Consider the following 20,182-nt stretch of genomic DNA (forward strand, 5'->3'; position numbering starts at 1 on the left):
GGGTCAGGGCTCAGCGTTTGACCGGGATCAGGGCTCAGTGTGTGATGAGGATCAGGGCTTAACATATGACCAGGGTCAAGGTGAGTCTGTGTTGAGGGTCAGGGCTCAGCCCTGGGCCGGGTGGCTTCCCCTTTCGCTACATGCACAGAGGACTTCTGAGGTGACCCTGCGGCCTCAGAACCCCGCCCGCTTTCCTGTGCACTGCATTCTCAGCATCGCGGTGTCCCGCCCTCATTGTGTCCGGTGTCCCCATCGCATGACGAGCAGGGTCCAGCAGATGATTGCTCACACTCCCAGAATAGCTGGTGGAGCAGGTGGGGTGGGAGCAGCCCCAGCATGGGCTCCTGTGGAGTGGACCCCCCACTTAGAGGATAAATATAAACAGCCTGGCTATGAACTGCCTTGACCTTTTCTCTGGTAGCCCGGGGCTTCCCCGCCAGTGTGCAGGGCCTGGCTCCCTCCCGTCTCCATCTGAGCAGGTGCCTGCCCCTCGAGCTTCTGCAGGCCCTCATGTGGGGTCCAGCTATGCCCTCAGTGAGACCCATCCATGAGACCCTGGCCAGGAGGGCAGCTCAGGCCATGGTGTCCTGCCCCTGCTTTGTCTGGAAGATGCTGGTGCCATGGGGGATCCTGAGCACCCGGGATGAGGGTGGGAATGTGCTGGAAGCTGGGCTCATGGCAGGCTAGCCACACTGCAGTGAGAGCAGGTGGGGACAGCCTGCCCGGAAGCATCAGGAAGGCTCCTTCCCCCCCGTAGTGAGTCGTTGGGCCCGAAAGCCTGCCCCTGGTGGTTCCGCTTGGTATCGGCCTTTCGGTTTCGTTGAGGGGGCACGGCCCTGTGCCCTCAGCCCCAGCCCAGCCTGCCTTCGTCCTCCCTCCCCGCCAGGACCTGAAGAAGTACGGGGCCACCACTGTGGTGCGAGTGTGCGAAGTGACCTACGACAAGGCCCCTCTGGAGAAGGATGGCATCACAGTCGTGGTGAGGGCCTCGGGGCTCTGGTAGCACTGCTGCTGGGAGAGGGAGGTGGGTGGTGTGGGGTGGGCCTGGACTGGGAGTGTGGAGCCCCTTGCCGGGAGGCCTTGCTTCATACACCTGCACACCCGCCCCCCCCCGCCAGTTTGTTTCCCCGGGCACACGATGCCGGGGCACGTGTCTAGAGTGGCTGAGCTTTGAGCTTGTCCCCGGCCAGTGGGGCCCGGGAGGCGGGCGCACGTGCCGATGCACAGCCGCGGCTCCCGAAGCAGGGTCCCCCCAGTGCCGGGGCCACTGCCGCTCACCGCACAACAGCCCTGGTGGGGCTCTGCCAGGGCGAACCTGAGGCTCGGATCAGTAGCTGTCTGAGGCCGCAGCCGGACGGTGCCAGAGCCACAGAGCCTGGGGAGCAGACTTTCATGATAGCACCCCCCTGCCCCCCAACCTAGTGGCTGCGGCTGTGACCTCCATGGCCCTCACTGCGCAAGCGTCCTGAGCAGTGTGGAAGAACAGGGCCCAGTGGCTCCTGGCCAGCTCCTCTGGGGCCGGGGCTGTCGGGGGGGCTCCTGTGTGTCTTGCTGCCTGCTGTTCGGGGCGTGTTGGTGGGCAGTGCTCCGGGGGGGCGGGGAGGGCAGGCGCACCTGGGCTGTCCCCCGGGAAGCTCTCTGCGAGGCTGTGGGGAAGGGAGCCTGGGAGCTGTTTCCTTGGTCCCCTGGCCCTGGGGACCTGAGAGCAGGCAAAGGAGGGGGTGGCCGTGGTGCCACCCGCCTGTGGGACGGGCCACGGGGCTGTGGCAACTCCCCTAGGGCAGGGCTGCCCAAGGCTCAGAGTGGGGGTGGAGGCAGCTGGGAGTCCAGTGGCCCCACCCAGAAGATCCCTTAGATATTAGCTCTCCCTTGGGGACCCGCCTCCCCGTCAGCCTCGGTGGGCCCGTGTGGACTCTGGCTTGGAGCAGTCCCCCTCTGCCCCGCCTGAGTCTCCTTCACCCGGACTTGGCATCTCGGTCCTCGGGGCAGTGACCGGGGCTGGGCTTACCCCGCAGGCTTGCCTCTCCTCTTCCAGAGTGCTTGCGGAGGTGGGCCGCACAGCTAAGTTTTCAAAACCGAATGAATCTCCGAATGTCTGGAGAGGTCCCAGCTGTAACTCTGGAATCCACTGCTCAGAACAATGGGGCTCACCCTAGTGCCCTTCCTTCACTCCTTCCCGGTCAGTAACCGGGCCGGGCCTGCTTTGTGCAGCTGGGCTGGGGGCTGGGGACAGGAAGAGGCACGTGTCGGCCATGCTTGCAGCCCAGACTCCTTGGGCCTGCTGACCCAGAAACACTCAGGTTGGTAAGGGTCAGGCCGTGACCCTGGAGTCACAGCACAGGCTGGCCGGGAGGGGACGTAGGGCTCACTTGTGCTCAGCAAAGAAGAGGGCGGGGTGTTCGGGAGGGCTTCCTGGAGAAGGGGACGGTGGACGTAAGCAGAAGAGGAAAAGGAGCCTCGAAGTGGGGACCGCATGCCTGGCCAGCTCTCTGCCCTCCGGGGCCTGCTGTCTCTCACCCTCGTGGGATCCCTCTGTGTGCTTCTCAGAATGCCGACCTTGTCCCGGCCGGGGGCTGACCGGCCCGAGCCCCCCAGTCTCACGGGCTTCTGCCCTCCGCAGGACTGGCCGTTTGACGACGGGGCGCCCCCGCCTGGGAAAGTGGTGGAGGATTGGCTGAGCCTGCTGAAGGCCAAGTTTTGTGATGACCCCGGCAGCTGTGTGGCCGTTCACTGTGTGGCTGGCCTGGGACGGTGAGCTGGGGGGCCGGGTGGGGCTGGCCGGGCCTCAGGATCCCGTGGCCCGCCATGCTCTTGCACGTGGGTGCTGGGCCCCCGTCACGTGACCACAGGGAAGCAGTTCTTCCCCAAGCGTGACCCCACTTCCTGCTGCTGCGTTGCAACGTGGTCCCTGTACTCAAGCTGGGAGGAGCTGCCAGCCCGTCCCCCAGACACAAAGACTCCCTACAGCCAGGTGTGACGGAGTGACCCGGGCAGTGCACCCCCAGTTTCAGGCCAAACACTGGCAAGCGAGGTTGATGGCCAGACACACCCCCAGCAGCTGCCCTCCCTCTGACTCTCTAGCGCGCTTGTCCCCGGGGGGCCTGAGGCACAGAGAGGGTGCCTGGCCCTCCTGGGGCCACGCAGCAGGTGGTCGGGGTGAGCTAACACCTGTGCCCTCCGTGGGGGAGGGGGCTGCACTGGGGTAGCCTGGGCAGCTTTTTGGTGGGTGTGAGGGTGAAGGCATCACCCTGTGCCTTCAGCGACGGCCCGTCAGGGGAAGGGGCAGGGGTGTTGAGGCTTGGTGACCCAGCCCTGCATCTGCCCCCAGGGCCCCGGTCCTCGTGGCACTGGCTCTCATCGAGAGCGGGATGAAGTATGAAGATGCCATCCAGTTCATCCGACAGTGAGTGACCGGTGAGGGTGGGGGCGGAGGGCAGTTGGTGTGCGCTTGAGGGTCTGGGTTTAGGGGGCCCTTATTCTGCACCCCCCCGTCGGGCCCAGTGTCTTTCTAGCGGGCACTCCTGACCCCTGGCCACAGGGTGACCTCAGAGATGTCCCCAGTCCCGTGCAGCCTCACGCTGGGGTACCGGCACACTCGTGTGGGCCCCGTAGCCAGGCCGCCTGCCCGGGCGAGGACTGGTGCCTGTGTGTGGCTCCTGGTGCCGGGAGGTGTGAGTGAGGAGGGGCTCCCAGCTCCGTGGCTGGGATGAGCACAGGCTGCAGTGCCGGGGGCAGGTCCAGACCCCAGCAACGAGCACAGCTCAGACTGGTCCCTCACTCGGATGACCCTTGGACGCGGTGAAGTGGGGTATCCGCTCAGGGACCCTGGGGCCCTTGGTGGGCAGCCCTCCTCCAGTGTTGCCAGTCTCGGGGCCGGAGGCGCCCTGGAAGCCTTGCCTGGCAGACACGTGTCCCTTCCACTCTCACTTCATTGGCCAGAGCAAGTCCAGGCTACGCCTGAGGTCCCGGGTGGGTGGGGACGGATGACCTCCTGAAGGGCATCCTGTCACCTGTCACCTGAGGACCCCCCTTCCTCCCTCCCTCCTGGGCTGCAGAGATGCCCAGGCTCTACCCTGTGGCCCCGTAGGAGCCCGTGGCCTGGGGGTGGGGTGGCACCCGGGTAAACCAGGGGGCCTTGGGAGGGTGGGCGCTGTGGGGGGTGCCTGGAGGAGGTGATAGTAAGGGGAACTGAGGACCAGCGGCCGTGACAGCAGGTAGGGGAAGGGTGATGCCCGCAGTGGAATAGGCTGGGGGTGCCGCACCGTCCCGCCTGAGCCCACCCGTCCCGTCTCCCCAGGAAGCGGCGTGGAGCCATCAACAGCAAGCAGCTCACCTACCTGGAGAAATACCGGCCTAAGCAGAGGCTGCGGTTCAAGGAGCCGCATGCGCACAAGACCAAGTGCTGTGTCATGTAGCCCAGGGGCTCCGAGCAGGGACCCTGTGCCCCGCTGCCGCCGGCTCGCCTTCTCTCCCGGGCCCTCGGCACCCCCCGTCCACCGGGTCCAGCTCGCCCTGCGTGCCCTGCCTGTGCCGGCCCCTTCCCCTGTGTCTCCCCGCGTGTCTCCATGTGCCTGAGTCCGCAGCTCTGGGGACTCCCGCTTCCCTTTGTCCCCACGGCCCTGTCTCTCTGAGGCTTAGTGGGGGCCCTCTTGCCCCTGCCCGCCCACAGGGACCCCCGGGCAGCTTTCCTCTCAGGCTCATCTGCCAGGGAGCAGGTGTATTTTTCAGCCACTGGACCTGACCCTTCCTCCACGGCCTCTTGCCCTGACCTGTTCTTGGCACTTTCAGTTATTGGGTCTGGAGACCGTCAGATGTCCTGGGCGCTCGAAGGCAATAAAACAGGACCCCGTGGCTGTGTGTCTGGAGAGCGGGGTGCGGGGCCTGGCGGGGCGGATGGGGTGGACGGCGGGGGGGAACAGCGGCTTGGGAGACTGGGTGGAGCCCAGGGAGGCCCTCCGGCCGGCTGCACTAGGACTCCCCCTGGCGTCCATGCTGGGTCCCCACACTCCCTGGATTAGGGGCAGGGGACATCCCTGACGTAGCAGAGCTCGCACCACTCCCATGTGACCTGTGCGGGCCCAGGTGACTTGCCATTTTTTTTGGGGGGGGTGGCTGGGGCATCAGAAGGCAGGGCCGGGTCACCAGTGTCGCCCCTCTGCAGGACAGGCTGGGGCTCACTTGGTAATTCTTTAGGGCCTTGTGTCTAGTGGGGTGGCCGCTCAGTCCTGCCTGGGGGTGTGCAGTGCCATGCTCACGTGCCTCCGCAAGCAGGTCCCCCAGAGCTGGGGGCCGGCGCTTCCCTGTGAGAGGGTGCAGCCAGGAGGAGGGAGCCCAGGGCTGGCCCGGCTGGCATGTGGAAAGGCTGGGGGGTGGTCTGTGCCAGAGCCCCCCCCCCCAGGCACTGTGACCCAGCTGTGGACACCACCCAGAGGCCTTCACTGATGGCATTCCTCCTGGTCACTGGGGCCCAGCGCCTTTCTTAGGAGTCACAGCTCCGGGCCTGGCATCCCCACCTGCCACCTGCATCTCCATGGCCTGAGCCCCCCTCCCTCCGCCTGCACCCTACACACACTCTGGGAAAGGTCTGTGGGGAGGGGCTCCCCTAGCCACCTGGTTGTCACCCCTTCTGTTTTTCCCAGGGGAGGAGGCGTGCCCAGGAAGGGCAGGGGCCGGGCCTTGGCACAGAGTCTTGTGCTTAGAGGCAGGTGCCCTTGCCTGGGCCCATTCTGCTAGTACTTGCACGGATGGCTCTGGCGGGGGGAGCGGCTGTGTGAGCCGCCCCTTCCTCGGGGCCCTGGGGGTTGGCCAACGGGGACACAGGCCCGTCCCTCTGTCTCCCAGGCTGCGGCAGGGGGCCTGGCCCTGAGCTGTTACCACTGGTACCATTAATGGGGTGCCCTCTGTGTGCCCGGCTCCATAGAGCCCAGCTGCCCTGCTAGGTAGGAGTTGGGCCCCTCTGCGATTCCAGACGCAAGGCTTATCTGTCACATCACTGGCGGCTCCAGGAACCCACTGGGGCCAGGCCCACCAGCTCCAAGCTTTCACTGAACCAGCCTTCCCAGAGCAGAGTGTGGAGGAGGCCTGCCTGCCCACTGCCCAGCAGGGGCCAGAGGATGATGCCCCCCTTTTAGGGGTCCTTTTAGGGACCACAGCCACCAGGCTGGACCAAGGGGACCCAGTTAACCCACTCCTTGGTTCTGAAGGAGCACATCCCCCATGCCCCAGCCAGGGGGTTGGAGTACCATGGAGGTCAGTGCGCAGGATGGGAGTCGGGAAAAGGCACCCCCCCCAAAGTCCTCGGGTGGCTCTATTCAGAGATGGACAGACGGATAAGAAGGAGAGGCTGCGGATCCTGGACCTCTCTCGGCTCCCAGGGGGAGAGGGGGCCCCCAGCTCGACCAAATGAAACCCATCTGAGAAGCAAATTCGTGCTCCATGAAGGTTGCTGTATTTTTTCAACCCACCATCCAAGTGGCAGGTCTCCCCTGTGCCAGCTGCCTCCCTCCCCCAAGGGGCTTACAGTCTCTGGGGGGTGGGGTGGGGTGAAAGCCTGGAGTGTGTCTGGTGCAAGGGAGGGGTGGCTCAGGCGCCGGGGCTGAGGAGGGGTTGGGGTGAGGGCTTCCTCTGGTGGGGCTCGTCCTCGGAGGAGGGGCAGTGTGGAGTCCCCCAGCTGGGAGAGAGTGCGGAAGGTGCTCCAGGTGGAAAGAGCTTCCTGAGCACAGGTGTGGAGGGGTCAGTGTGCGCACATGACGGATAAGCTGGTGAGGGGCCGGCTGGCACGGGTCCTGAGAGGGACGGCCTGGGGGTGAGGCCCTAGGAAGAACTTCAGCAGGCAAGGGAAAGACCCATCTGCCCATTTCACATGTGGGGAAACCAAGGCTGAGAAGGGAGGACCCGGCTGAAGGTCAGGCGGGCCTCCAGGTGGCTGCGTGGGAGGGGGGGGGTCCCCTGCCAGGGAGGGACCTTCTCTGGACTCAGCCCTGCGAGGGCTCTCGGGAGGAAGGTCTTACGAGCCATTTTACAGATGGAGTAGCTGAGGCGGAGCGGGCAGAGACCGTCACCTGAGGCCACACAGCTCATCCGGGCCCCACCGGGAAGGTCTGGCTCCGGCCCAGGCTGGGTCTGCTGCGAACCTCAGGTGCCCACGAGGTTAGGGGTCAGGGTGGAAGGAGACCTGGAGTCCCCTGGCCTGACTGAGGGAGGCCCGCCACTTGGCGACTCTAGAGCTCCAAGCCAGAGACAAACCGAAGACTCAGGTGTGGGGAGAGTCCTGGCGAATGGCTGCATCCCCCTGTGGCTGCCCTTGGAGGGCCTTCTCGGCGCTCAGGACGCCGGCAGGCCATGCTGTGGGCTCTGGTCAGGTGGACTCCCCCTGACCTCCACAGCTGCGTTTGCGGGACCCTGCCCAGACTTCACAGTTGGTCTCTGGGAGACCTGGCCTGCCTCCTGTCCCCTGGGCTTTCCTCAGTCTTCTGGGGCCATGCGGTGGTGGGCAAGGAGCAGACAGGTGTGATGCTTCTTTGTTGAATCTAGATCTTTCTTTCAAATGGAAAAATGTTATGCAACCAAGCTCTAGGTGGACAGGGTGGGGCTGACCAATTCGGTGGGCACAGGGGACGGAGAGGGGGGTGAGGGAGGACGGCTGGAGGTCACTGCGGCCTGGCTGCCACCTTCTGGAGGAAGGAGAACTGTCTGCTGGCAAATTCCCGGAGGCCGGGCTCTGGGTCTTTTTTGAGGTCTTCGAAAGCTCCAGGGGGGGAGACACAAGTCGGAGGTGACCCGGGGTCCCGTCTGCCCACAGCCCCGTCCTGGTGGAGGGAGCCTGGGGTCCGGGACCCTCCTTCCAGCAGGGGTGGGGGCAGCAGCGGGACGTCACCCAGATCCCACCTCCTCTGCCTCCCGGGCCTGGGGTGCTGCCCTCCCCAACCCCACCTCTTCCTTGCCCCTCACTTTTGGGAGCCTCAGGTGGCGTGAGTGGGTGTGAGCCCCCATCTCACACTCGAGGTGGGGGGACGTGGGGTTGCTTACTAGAGAACAGCAGGTTTGTGTCGACACTGTTCACCATCTGGGACACGGCCTGGGGGTGGTAGCAGATGGTGTAACCTGTGCGACACATGGAGGCACCGGCCGGTGGCAGGGGGCTTGCTGGCAGGTGGGGGCTCAGACCCTCTCCCGCCCGTCCGGGGCCCCTCGCCCTCCACCCCTCCTCCTCTCTGCCCTCCGTTGCGGTGGCCTGGCAGGTGAGGGTCAGGGTGCTGGGGCAGGGCAGGCCTGGAGGGTCCCGGAGCCCGGCCGCCCCCACTCACCTATGAAGAGCGCTGCCCAGGTCTTGATGTGGTGGTGGCGGCTGTGCAGGGAGCTGAGGGCCTGCGCCAAGTGGATGCCAAACTCCTCCTGGCTGTGGGTCATCTGGCCGGAGGACAGCACGCCATGCTGGCTGGACTGCGGACCCCTTCCCAGCCCGGCCCCACCCCTGCGGCCCCTGGGGCTGGGTGTGCGGTGAGCGCTGGAGCAGCGAGCCTGGCCCCTGGCCCCAGCTACCCCGCCCGGCCTCCCCCGCCACGGCAGTGGGTCCCTGCGCCCAGGCCCCTCACCAGGCAGGTCCAGAGGAAGTGGCGGGCACTGAGGCCCCTCTCCCAGGCCAGCGTGCAGAACAGGGTGTGCCGAAGTGGCCACCGGAGCAGCACGGCGCAGCGGTACAGGGCAAACTTGGCCTGCTGCAGGGGCGGCCAGAGCAGGGGTCACCGGCCGCCTGGGCGCTCCGCGCCAGAGGGCTGTCCCCTCCCCAGACCACGAGCTTCACGTGGGGTCTGAGGCCTGATGCTGCCCTCCAAGGCTGTACTCTCAGCCCGCCCTCCGCCCCCGGGCCAGCCCTCACTCCTGCCCCAGGCTGGCCCCATTCCTTTTGACACTGGCCGCGTGTTGCCTGTCTTCCTGATGGCCAGGGTCCCGGGGAGCCGGGCTGTGTCTTACTGGCCTCAGCACAGGGCACGGCTGGCGCCTAGGGAAGCTTGATCATTTCACTACGTTCAGTGAACGACCCGAGCCTCCAGCCTGTGTCCGGTGCTGGGGACACTGCAGTGAGCGCAACAGGCTGGGTCCTGCCCCCACGGACCGCACAGCTGCGTGTGTGCACGGGTGTGTGCGTGTGTGTGTGTGTGTGCGTGCGCGCGCGCAGGGTGCACCTCAGTCCACCAGGGAAAACACCCTGGGTCCACACTGCTGCCCCAGGGAGCAGCCCTGCCCTCGGGCGGCCCTACTGCCACCTGCAGAGCCTCAGCCCTGGCCCCCACCCCCAGCCCCACCCAGGAGAAAGCCCCTCAGCAGGCACTGACCGTGACGACGGCCGGACAGCAGTCCTTCAGGTGCAGGAGCAGGGGCACCATGCTCTGGTGTACCTGGGTCCGCAGGCCCCTTAGCTCCCTGTCCACCATGGCTGCCACCAGGTCCCCGAACAATGCCATGGCCGCCGCTCGGATCCCAGCCCGCTCCTGTGAGGCAGGGGCTCAGAGCCTCAGCCGAACCCGCCTGGGGCCCCCCATCCCCACCCATCCGGGACCCCCACCCTGTGGAGGGGGGATGGGGCTCAGTCCCTGTGGCTGAGCCCCTTCCCCAGGCTCTGGGCCCCTCGGGCAGGGTCGCGCCTCCCCCCTCCCCCCCCGTCACACAGGCCCCCTCGCGGGTCCCAGGCCTTCCGCAAGAACCCGAACTCATGTCTCCTTCACTCGCAATCTCATCCTGACCACCCAAGGGTCACGAAGGCGGCTGGGGGGGCGGGGCTCATCCCTCTAGTTCCCCAGCGAAGGGAAACAGTCCTTGTGGACACGGGACAAGGAAGGCGAGGACTGCAGGGCTGAAGGGGTGAAGGCCGCCTGGGGTCCAGCCTTGTGGAGAAGGGGTCGAGCGCCACCTGGCGGCCACTCGGCCCGGCTCGGCCCAGGTGTCCCATTGCACACCCAGGTATCTCCCGGGGTATCTCCCCAGCCCAGGGGGAGGGAGCTGGGGTCCCCCTGCCTTTGAGGACCAGGGGTAGGCACAGGAGGGGCACAGGTAGGGGCACCCTGCCTCCACCCGGGGGCACTCACGTCGTCAAAAAAGGAGCGGGCATTGATGGCGACCCTGAGGCTTTGGGCGGCTGCGCTGTGTGCCCCCAGGCGGTGCAGCACGTCCGACACGGTGCCCATGACCTGCATGACCACCTGCTCGCTGTTGTGGAAGAAGCCGTCGAGGAAGGGCGGCAGCTGTCTGCGGAGCAGGCTTCCCTAGGGGTGGCGGGGGCCGGTGGGCTGAGGGCGCTGGGACGGGTTACTCCTGTGCCCTGCCCCACCCCTGCCAGTTGCACCTGGGACCAACTCGGGCCCTCCCCCGCGGCCCCTCCCTAGCCCCCATCCTGGCCTGGGCACCTGCACTGCCCCTGCATGCCTGCCCGGCACTGTGCCCCCAACCTCACTGGGATCCCACCCTGGCTCTGCGCACAGGGCAGCTGTGCTCCTCCTCTGGTCTGCCTACAGGAGCTGTGTGGGCATGGATGGGGCTTTCCCTCTCTGAGGGGGGGCCTCCCGGGGTTAAGGGATATTAAGCCCCGGCTAGTGGGCTCCCAGCTGCTGCTTCTTTCTCCTGTCCCCCTGCTGGCCAGAAGGCCCCTCGCCCAGTCCTGGGGACCACCCTCCCCTTCCTCCTCCTCAGCCCGCCTTTGCCCCCGTTCCCGGCCTCCCTGTGGGTCAGCCGGGGCCTGGGGGCAGGACGAGACAAGGTTGGTCAGGTGTGCACGGACTGAGCTCACCGGCCCCTCCCATCACAATGACCACGTCCCACGTTTACACTGCTTTACACAAGATTGAGTTCATTTTCAGCCAGTTCCGTCTGCTCATCTTGTTTGCCTGGCGATGGGCAACTGTCCAGATGAACGGCTGGACAGCAAGATGTCGGCAAATGGATGTTTCCCGCCGTTGGGCCCCTTATCAGTGATAGCGTGTGAGAGCCAGGGTGATTTTTACAACTTTGAAACAAGTTTTAGGCCCCATCATTGGCTTCCTGAGCTGTTTGGTTTACAATATTAAACGTTTTCAGCCAATGAGTCAATTAACAGCAACAAACCCTTTCTGAGCACCTGCTGGGCCCAGTGAGGGTGCTGGGATAGGACCAGGGTTCTGGCGGAGGATGGAACGGGCAGAATGGGGTTTAACGGGAAAGACCAGAAATACACAAAGCACGCACAACACAATGCGTGTCAGAGGGTGGCAAGCAATCTGAGAGAAGAGGGGATGGAGCAGGCTGCAGTGGAGGCCGTGGGGTGGTGGTGGTGAAAAAAAAATTTAATTTTAAGTAAGTAGGATCAGAGAAAGTGTCACCAAGAAGGTGGCCACTGAGGGAATTCTTACAGAGGTGCTGGAAAAGCATTCCAGCAGAGGGTGCAGCTTGTGCAAAGGCCCTGAGGCAGGAGCACACCTGCCCTGTTTGTGAGCAGAGGAGAGACTGATTCAGAGCATCACAGGAGCCTACTGGCTGCTGGGGGGTCTGCACTCCTGCACTGAAAAGGAGAAGGGGCAGCTGTTGGGACCGGGCAGAGGGGTGCGGTGGTCTGGGGGAGATGCTAGTGGTTTCAGTGAGGGCAGCAGGGCAGTGGGAGAACGGGCGCATCCTGGGTTTGCTTTCATTGCCTGGATGGTCCCAAGGTTTGGGGTCCCTGTCAACTGAGATGAGGGTTGCAGGAGGCACCTGTTTGGGCAGGGGGAAGGGTTGGGGTGAGGAGTTTGTTGTGCACATGCTGAGTTTGAGATGTCAGCTAGGATCCGAGCAGTGAGTCACGGCTGGAGTCCAGGGCCGGGGTTGGGATACTGATCCGGGGACAGTCGGACAGTAGATGGTACTTAAAGATTGGAGAAGGCCAGCGAGGGAGCGGCAGAGACAGGGCAGAGGAGTGGGAAGGAGTGGTGGAGGCAGGATCCAGGGGCGGGGGAGAGGCCAGCGGAGCTGAGAAGGATGTGGGGGCGACGTGGGAGGGGAACCGAGTGAGCGAGGAGTCCTAGATCAAGGGGATGGAAGTCCCCTAGACCCGTGTGCTGACGGGCCCAATAAGGGGTCCCGCGGTGGGAGGTCACAGGTGCCATGCGCAGGGGTGCGGCAGGCTGGTGGCGCGGTGGGGCTTGCAGGCTGCCTCCAGGGCTGCCTGACTCCAGGCCTACATGTGTACTGTTTCCAGTGGGATATCTCATTAAGCGTTGTGGTGATGGCGTCTTCATACAATCTCCAACAAGCTAAGGGGGCTTCTGTTGCGGTGGCCGCGTGAGTGCCCAGGAGATGGACTCCCCCTGAGGCACCACCCCTCGGTCCAGCGACTAGAGCAGAAGTGAATGAAGCCCTTGTGGGCTGTGCCCTCAAAGGGTAGGGTGTGCTGCCGGCTGGAGTGGACATGGTGGGCGGCACCCGGGGCTGGGGGCAAGGGGCGCACAGCGAACCAGGAGGAGCCTGCTCTCCCCGAGACTGCAGACCGGATGGCCGCACCCCTGGGAGAGAGCGCACGTCTGCCCTGTTAAAGCCGCAGTTAGCTTGGCTCTTCGGCATGGGCTACACCTCTGGCCTCCTCGGACAGTTTCTGTTTGACGGTAGACAGGTGGCTGAGAAGGTGTGCACCGGCCGGCGGGGACAGTCCCGTGGGCCCCTGCACAGGGCACCTCTCTGGTGTGGGGGCAGTGACCATTGACCCTCAGCCCTGTGTCCTGCTCCATCCCTGTCTAGGTCAGCTGGTCGTGCCCCACGCCAGCAGGCCTCCTTGGCCGGCACTGCTCTGGATCCGCCTGTTGCCTCAGCCCCGCTGTGGCCAGCAGTCCACACCCCACTTGGGAGCCATGCCCCTTCCCCGGCCTTGGCCATCCTCGTCTGGTTGCCCTACTGTCTGTCTTCTCCATTCCCCACGGGGCCCCACCCAGCGCAGGGCATGGAGGCACATGGAAACTTCCTACTGATTGTCCATCTGCAGGAACAGCCGGAGAAAGGTGTATGGATGACGGACCACTGACTGACCGAGTGACCGACTGAATGAATGAATGAGAGAGCAAATGTGAATAACTGAGTGAATGCATATTATATAAAGAATGAACAAAAATTAATGAAAGAATAAGTCATAAATGAAGGGCCCAAGGACCAAATAGATGGGCGGATAGGTGGGTGGATGGATGGATAAGCAGATGGGTGGATGGTTGAGTGGACAGGGGGATGGACAGATGGATGGGCGCATGGGTGGATGAATGGATGGATGGGCAGATGGATGGGTAGATGGGCAGATGGATGGATGGACAGATGGACGGAAGGACAGATGGATGGGCAGATGGGTGGGTGGATGGGTGGGCAGATGGGTGGGTGGATGGGCAGATGGATGGATGAATGGATGGATGGGCAGATGGGTGGGTGGATGAATGGACAGGTGGATGGATGAATGGATGGATGGGCAGATGGGTGGGTGGATGGGCAGATGGATGGATGGACAGATGGACGGAAGGACAGATGGATGGGCAGATGGGTGGGTGGGTGAATGGATAGGTGGACGGATGGGTGGGTGGATGGGTGTATAGGTACATGGATGAGTGGATGGGCAGATGAATGAAGAAGTGCTAGTCTCCCTTACTAAGTACCTACGATGTGCCATGTGCGGGGCAAAGGGCTTTGCCAGGAGCGACCTTAATGGAGATCTCCTCTTAACCATGCGGAGACATGTAAGGTGAACAAAATGGGAGTGAAGTGGGCTGACAGGCAGAAGGCTGCAGAATCTCTTTGGAACCTGGCCCTTGTGTGGCCCTTCTGCCATCAGATGCTTTCTGCCACAGCCCTGGAAGTCCTTATGTTCAGCAGAGGAGATGGGGTCTGGGCATCTTGCTGTTTTCTTGGGTGTTCACGTAGCCCCTGGGGTGGATGGGGGAGGTAGAGGCCGTGCACCTCCAGATCAGGTGGGAAAATCTCTCTGCTATTTCTCTTGTATGGCAGCAGTCACCGGCAGGTCTCCCACCGGGGCCAGGGATAAAAGGCTGCAGCCTGTGACAGCAAATGGCTGGAGGGGACCCCTGTGCTGCATGGACTCAGCATGGCACTCATTGACAGGTGCTATGACCACTCGCCTGTCACAGAGATGGACATTGACTCCGGCCCAGGCGCTGAAGAAACATGCCCGCTAGAAAGTGCTGGGGTGAGGATGGGATGGGCCTGGTAACCTGCTGGGTCACCTGGGCGCCCCACCGCGGCATGGCACACCCTAGGAAGCCACAGCAGGGGCGACATCGGGCTCCAGTGGGATGGCCAGATGCCCCGGGGGCTGTGTCTTGAGCCTTCTCTTCTGCCTCTTTGCTAAGGCCCCCTGCTGTTCATCATGGGATGTGGGCTGTTCCAGCGATGGGGGGTTGGAAGGGGATGGATGGGTCACCAGGGGATGGAAAGTCCCGCCCCTGAGATTCTCAGGGCAAGTTCCCCTCCGAGGGCCAGGCTTGGGTGCCACCTGGTGGGCCCCTCCTTGGCCCCTGGAGGTCTGCGATAGCATTGTCTCCCTCCTGGGTGTGGAGGGGACATCATCCCTGGGGAATAGACACTTTACCCCCCCAACAACCCTACCGAGAGGCCATCCCCAACCCCATTCTACAGATGGGAACACTGAGGCCCGGAGAGGTGGTCATGTGCCCCCAGCTGCGCTGCGGGAAGGGACAGAGCCAGGATTCCCACCCAGTAGGCCCATCCACACCCCATGCACCCGGCTGCTCTGGCACTTGTGTGTGTGTGTGTGTGTGTGTGTGTGTGTGTGTGTGTGTGTGTGTGTGTGTGAGACAGGGCCCTTACCTTCTCTGGGTGGAAAAGGATGTTTCCTAGGCCCTGCAGGCTCAACACACGGACCTCGGGGCTGGGGTCCCTGAGGCTTCGGGCCAGCGCAGTCAGGGCAGCCTGTCTGGGGAGCACCTCCAGCAGGGCAGGGCTGTAGAGGAACTGGGGCAGTCCCCAAGGGCAGGCGGGTCAGGCCTGGCACCTTCTTGTAGGGAGCCTCTGTCTGCGTCTGGGAGCAGGGCTCGAGGACCGGGGTCTGGCAGGTGTGTTGGGGAGGGTTGCGGGTCAGCACTCTCTGGGTGTCTTGGTTAACACGTATTTGAAACTCACCTCCACGCTGCTTCAACTCTTCAATGTACGGCTGGGAAGCCAAAGCCCAGAAGGGGAAAGAGCCTTGCCTGATGTCACACAGCAAGGCTGGGGCCAATGTACAGCCATGGCCTGGCTCATGGGACACCTGGGGACGGAGCCCTGCAGAGGGTGGCTCAGACCTTCCTGCTATGGGTGGGGTGGGGAGCGGCACCGGGCTTTGGTTTGGGCTTCTCTCTGCTGACGTCTGTTATGGAGACGCCACACGAGCCCCGCCACGGCCCCAGCTCCAGTGGCAGGGCCAGTCACAGCCCCGGGCCTCTCCAGTTCTAACCAGGACCCTCTTGGCCTCCCAGGCCCCGGGGCGGAGCTGAGCCCAGTTCTGCCGGACCGGCCAGCTGTGTGGGGGTCGGGCCAGGGAGGGAGAGGTGGACGGATAGGTTCGTCCAGGCTACAGGCTGACGGGGGCCTGAGAAGTGGGGGGCCCAGCCAGGAGCCCCAGACCATGGACCGCCCGGGAACCAGAAGGGGGAAGCAGGGGGTAGGAGGGGTCATCTGGCTGGGCCTCCATCCAGGCAAGGTCCTGAGGGGGGCTCTGAGGCAGCTGGAAGAGGAGGCTGTGTCTGAGGGCTCCCCCTCGCCCCGCCCAGGCCCCTACCTCGGTGAGGATTAGAATGGCCGCCTTCCTCTCCCGCTCCTCCTTGCTCTGCAGCCTGGGCAGCAGCAGGCTGGTCACTGCCTGGATCTGCTTGCAGTGGTTCTGCACCATGGCCCTGGGGTGAGGGGAGGAGGGCAGGGCAGGGCCTGGGTGTGCGGGTACAGCCCGGGCTCCATCTCCCACTACCACCAGGCCCAGCAGGGGTGGCTGGGCACCCATTGCTTGGAGTGTGTGATGCCCCTCTGTACCCCCTGGCCGCCCACTGGCTTCCAGGCCTGGGCTGGGTGTGTGCGAGACAGAGGAGCAGGCCCCTGGGGGCCTCCGGCCGGGGTGAAGCTAGCCAAAGACACCTGTACCCACGGGCTCCCAGTGGGTGTGCGTGTGACCAGGCCCGAGGACACGTGTGAGTTCATGGGGGCTGTGCTCAGGGCGGGCCCTGGAGGTCACCGTGGCCAATACACTCAGCTTCCTGGGCAGGTGGTGGGCTGGGTCAGGCCCTGTCCCCTGCCCTGGCCCCACTCCTACCTGGCTAGGAGACCCACGCCCTGCGGGTAGGTGTGGGTGGTGGTGAAGAGCTTCCAGGCGCCCTGCAGCTCCAGGTGTGCAAAGTCCTGCCAGTGCCCCGTGGTGGACAGCAGACTTTTCAGCGCTTCCAGGGACATGCTGCGGGGAGACAGGGGGGTCACCGGGCCAGCCCTGCCACTGGGGAGGGGGCCCGCTGCCCTGGGTGGAAAGGTCCATTCTGGCTCCTGTCCTGGCCCAGGGCCCCAGCAGCCTCGAGGCCTCCCTGCGGGTGAGGCCCGGTATGGGCGGGAGCTGTGCTGGCTGAGGGGGGCGGCAGGAGTCCATTCAGCCCCCCGGCCTGGGCTCTAGGATCAGTTGCTGGGCCAGGAGACTGGAGGTGCCCCTTTAGGAGTGGAGGGCGCTGTGGGAGGGTGTGAGATTGGCCTGGGGCACAGACAGTGCGGCCAGACTGCACCCCCCTGACCCCCGGCGGTGAACTTGTACGGTAGCCTTCAGCTGTGGTAGAACACACGCGACACGTTTCCCATCTTACCCACTTCTGCGACGGTTCGGCGGAACTAAGTGCATTTCGCATTGTCCAGCTGTGGAAAGTGTCCCCGTTCAAGGGCACGCCCCTTCCCCAGGCCCCGCGCCACCATCTGCGCTCCGTCTGCACGGGCGTGGCGGCTCCAGGGCCCTCCGCGCAGTGCGGTTCATGCAGTGTGTGTCCCTCGGGGACCGGCTTATCCGGCGCAGCACTCGTGAGCACACGGCGCAGCCCTGTTGTAACGGGTCGGCATGGGCCCCGGTTTCCTGATCTGGGCATCCGGTAACGGACACTGGGGCGGCTTCCACATCGTGGCTCCTGGGAAGGATGCTGCTGTGCACACGGTGTGCGGGCAGCCGGGTCGCTGTCTCGGGGCATCTGCCCAGACCTGGGACAGCTGGATCATGCGGTGATTCTGTGTTTGACCCTTCGAGGAGCTGTCCCACTGTGTTCCGCGGTGGCTGCACCGTTTTACACCCCCACCCGCGGGGACTGCGTTTGGAGGTGGCCATCTTCCTGCGTGTGAGGGTCTCCTGCGTCACCAGCATCTGCCGCCTTGGCTGCGCGTGCGGACGGGCTGAGGGGAGCAGGGCGGGCGGGTGTGTGAAGCCTGCGTGCGGTGGGCACCGAGCTGGGCGTTCCGAGCATCATCCGTCTGACCCGCTGATGCCTCGGGCGCAGGCCATCAAAGTCCCCCGTGGCGTCAACACCAACGCCAGGTGGCTGGTCCTGTCACCCCAAGATAGGCCCCTGAAAGCAGCATTTTCCAGGTCAATACCCACTGTCTGCTGCTGTCCCCAGCAATGCCATGCGGACATGAGGCCCTGGCCTCCTCTTTCGGGCCTGGAGTCAGATGTCCTCTCAGGAGTCCCCCGGTCTCATGTGAGCCGCAGGAGGGCAGCGCTGGGTCCTCCTCACCCAGACAATGCCACCCTGGCCACCCATCCCCAGTGCTGATCAGACCCTGCCACTCCCTCTGCACAGAGCCCTCCGTGGCTTCCCACTGCTCTGGTGTAGAGGCCGACTTCGAGGCCTCCATCCCGTTTCCTCCCTCGTGTCCCCTCCCCCTAAGGCTCTCTGCCCTCCCTGCCCCCACCCAGGGACTTCAGCCATCAGTCAGGTCTCAGCTCAGATGTTCGGTCCTCAGGGACCACACGGCAGGTGGTGTGCTCCGGGTCATCCTCTGTGGAGGCGGTGACTCTCCGGGCCCTCTCTGTAGTGAGTCATGTGTCCATCTGTCACCGGGCCATCACCTGACTCCCTCTGCATTTCCCGGGGCTGTGAGCTCCTGAGCAGAGGGACCATCTCTGGTGATCAGTGTGGTCTGGGGCACAGCAAGCGCCTGTCGGTACTGAAGTGCTGACAGTTGGGACACAGTGGCCCCTACAAATGTTGACAAGGACAGCCGTCCATCAGTCCTTCTACTTCTCCTTTCCTGCAAGAGCTGTAGGGAGCATGGAGCAGGGGTGGGGGCATGGCTGAGGCCACGGGCCAGGGGCTGGCTGGGCCAGGAGAGGAGGCAGATCCGGGCAGGGCTGCGGGGACCCTGGGGTGGTAAGAGAAGACAGAGCGCCATGTCGGCTCCTCCCCGCTCCGGAGTCCTTGCTCACCTCCCCGGGAAGTCACACCTCCTTGCAGATTCCAGGGCCCCCAAGACCATGACACACCAACTGGGCAAATGGACAAGGTGCTGGGGCTGGGGTCGTGCAATCAAACCCTCACCTTCACCTTCACCGAGGCCCGGAGTGTTGGCCACTTGTCCAGGGTCACTCAGTAAGTTGGGTCCAGAACAGAGGCTGCCCAGTCCACCACCGCTCCTGACCCTCACGGCCATGTGGGCAGGGACTCCCCCTCACCATACAGAGTGCTCGTGGGGGAGGTTAGGTTGGGGTCTTAGATCTCAGATCCAGGCCCGGACAGCGTATCGTTACTAATTGCTTGTTGGTTCCTTGTCAAGTGCCAAAACCCAGGACTGTGAACAGTGTTTTAAATAAAAAATCTTTAAATTTAAAGCTTTAGGTTTATTTTTATTTATTTATTTTTAAAGCTTTAAGTTTAAAAGACAAGTAATCAGGAGACGAGAAGCAAAAAGGAAGTACCAGGCACTATAGGGAGGTACTGAAAATTAACTTTAAATATGAGCTTCCTGGCAGCCAGGGCTAAAGGAAAATATGTCGGTTGTACCTATAAACGGTCCAAGAGAGTGTCTGAAATAAAGAGAAATCAGATGCCCCATGAGAATTGAAGAGTCAATCCATGATGGAGAAACTAAAGGAATGCCCCCTTTGTGGGGCAGGACGGACACTGACTGGAGGAGGACCTAGCTGAGAACGGACTGAAGCAGTTACCGTCTCTAAAGAAAGGGGCTCTGTTCATCAGAGATGCAAAGGAAAGAGAAGGTCGCCCAGGCAGGGCTTGTGCATGCTCTTGCAGCACCGCCAGGGTGAGGGTGCCATGCCCAAACCCCCACTTGCTGGTCCCAGAGGCCGGCCCAGCTCCGCAGGATGCCGGGGACCTCAGAGCCCTAGGAGTCTGAGCTGCCTCTAGGCTCACTGAGCTGCCACCCGGTGTCCGGCGCCATCCCCACGGCCAGGGACACCCGCAGGACAGGGGGCCTCTCAGCTGTGGTGCCAAAGCTGCCAGCCATCAGAGTCGGGATGGCAGGGATCCACCTGGGTGACAATGCCCTCTGAGGCCCTGGGAGCGGCTGCCAACCTTCCCACAACCCCTGGCCATTTGGTGGCATCGCTGTTGGTTGGCCTGCCCTTCCTTTGGGCCCCTTTGGGTTTCCCTCTGGGTAGGGTGGGGCCCAAGTCCTGTGCCCGCTCCGAGGAGGGTATGGGAGCCCCGCCTGGACAATTAGAGCCCCACACGCTCCTGTGGCCCAGATGATCGGTTCAGGGTGAGCATGTGATCTAAGACAGGCCAGTCAGAGCCAATGGGCTATGCCTGGGGTGACAGTCTGTCCCTCAGTTGCTGGGGTCACCTCCCTCCTCCGTGGAGAGGACTCACCCAGAGAGAGGCCCAGCAGCTGGGGGTGGGGGAGAGGGCGGGTGCTGTTTGAGCATGTCCATCCAGCCGGTCGGAAAAGAAGGCTCCCCAAGTGGCCTAGTGAGACGGACGGACACCTGTGCTCTCCGTGGGAGCCGCAGTGAGACGGACGGACACCTGTGCTCTCCGTGGGAGCCGCAGTGAGACGGACGGACACCTGTGCTCTCCGTGGGAGCCCCAGTGAGACGGACGGACACCTGTGCTCTCCGTGGGAGCCCCAGTGAGACGGACGGACACCTGTGCTCCCTGGGAGTTCCCATTCCACAGGGTGCAGGTAAGAGTTGGCGGTGCTGGCCTTGGGAATGGAACAG

The 20,182-nt window shown here is 63.8% G+C and overlaps 2 protein-coding genes across 19 annotated transcripts in view; one reads left to right on the forward strand and one right to left on the reverse strand.

The window, feature by feature from the left end:
• PTP4A3 (protein tyrosine phosphatase 4A3) overlaps positions 1 to 4,851 on the forward strand; it is a 16,619-nt gene extending 11,768 nt beyond the window's left edge. For all 5 annotated transcript variants that reach the window (XM_073893294.1, XM_025871199.2, XM_073893293.1 and 2 more), the window contains exons 3-6: positions 887 to 979; positions 2,621 to 2,751; positions 3,329 to 3,403; positions 4,298 to 4,851. In XM_073893294.1, the coding sequence (XP_073749395.1) occupies positions 887 to 979; positions 2,621 to 2,751; positions 3,329 to 3,403; positions 4,298 to 4,415 (417 nt within the window). In that variant the 3' untranslated portion in view covers positions 4,416 to 4,851. The remainder of the gene's footprint in view (positions 1 to 886; positions 980 to 2,620; positions 2,752 to 3,328; positions 3,404 to 4,297) is intronic.
• A 1,786-nt stretch (positions 4,852 to 6,637) lies between these two features.
• Positions 6,638 to 20,182, reverse strand: part of LOC112823703 (maestro heat-like repeat family member 5) — a 70,659-nt gene continuing 57,114 nt past the window's right edge. For 6 of the 14 annotated variants that reach the window (XM_073893287.1, XM_073893280.1, XM_073893285.1 and 3 more), the window contains 9 exons: positions 16,295 to 16,432; positions 15,770 to 15,884; positions 14,821 to 14,964; positions 10,082 to 10,262; positions 9,336 to 9,488; positions 8,595 to 8,717; positions 8,307 to 8,409; positions 8,029 to 8,103; positions 6,638 to 7,747 (listed from right to left, as the gene is read on the reverse strand). In XM_073893287.1, coding sequence (XP_073749388.1) covers positions 7,573 to 7,747; positions 8,029 to 8,103; positions 8,307 to 8,409; positions 8,595 to 8,717; positions 9,336 to 9,488; positions 10,082 to 10,262; positions 14,821 to 14,964; positions 15,770 to 15,884; positions 16,295 to 16,432 — 1,207 coding nt within the window. In that variant the 3' untranslated portion in view covers positions 6,638 to 7,572. Of the gene's footprint in view, positions 7,748 to 8,028; positions 8,104 to 8,306; positions 8,410 to 8,594; positions 8,718 to 9,335; positions 9,492 to 10,081; positions 10,263 to 14,820; positions 14,965 to 15,769; positions 15,885 to 16,294; positions 16,433 to 20,182 lie in introns of those variants that run through there. The other 8 variants (XM_025871528.2, XM_073893281.1, XM_073893282.1 and 5 more) reach the window with 7 other exon arrangements.

This window comes from Callorhinus ursinus, unplaced genomic scaffold (assembly GCF_003265705.2).
Source record: "Callorhinus ursinus isolate GAN/ISIS: 27379988/994484 unplaced genomic scaffold, GSC_fseal_2.0 scaffold5, whole genome shotgun sequence".
In the NCBI taxonomy this organism is placed as follows: Eukaryota; Metazoa; Chordata; class Mammalia; order Carnivora; family Otariidae; genus Callorhinus; species Callorhinus ursinus.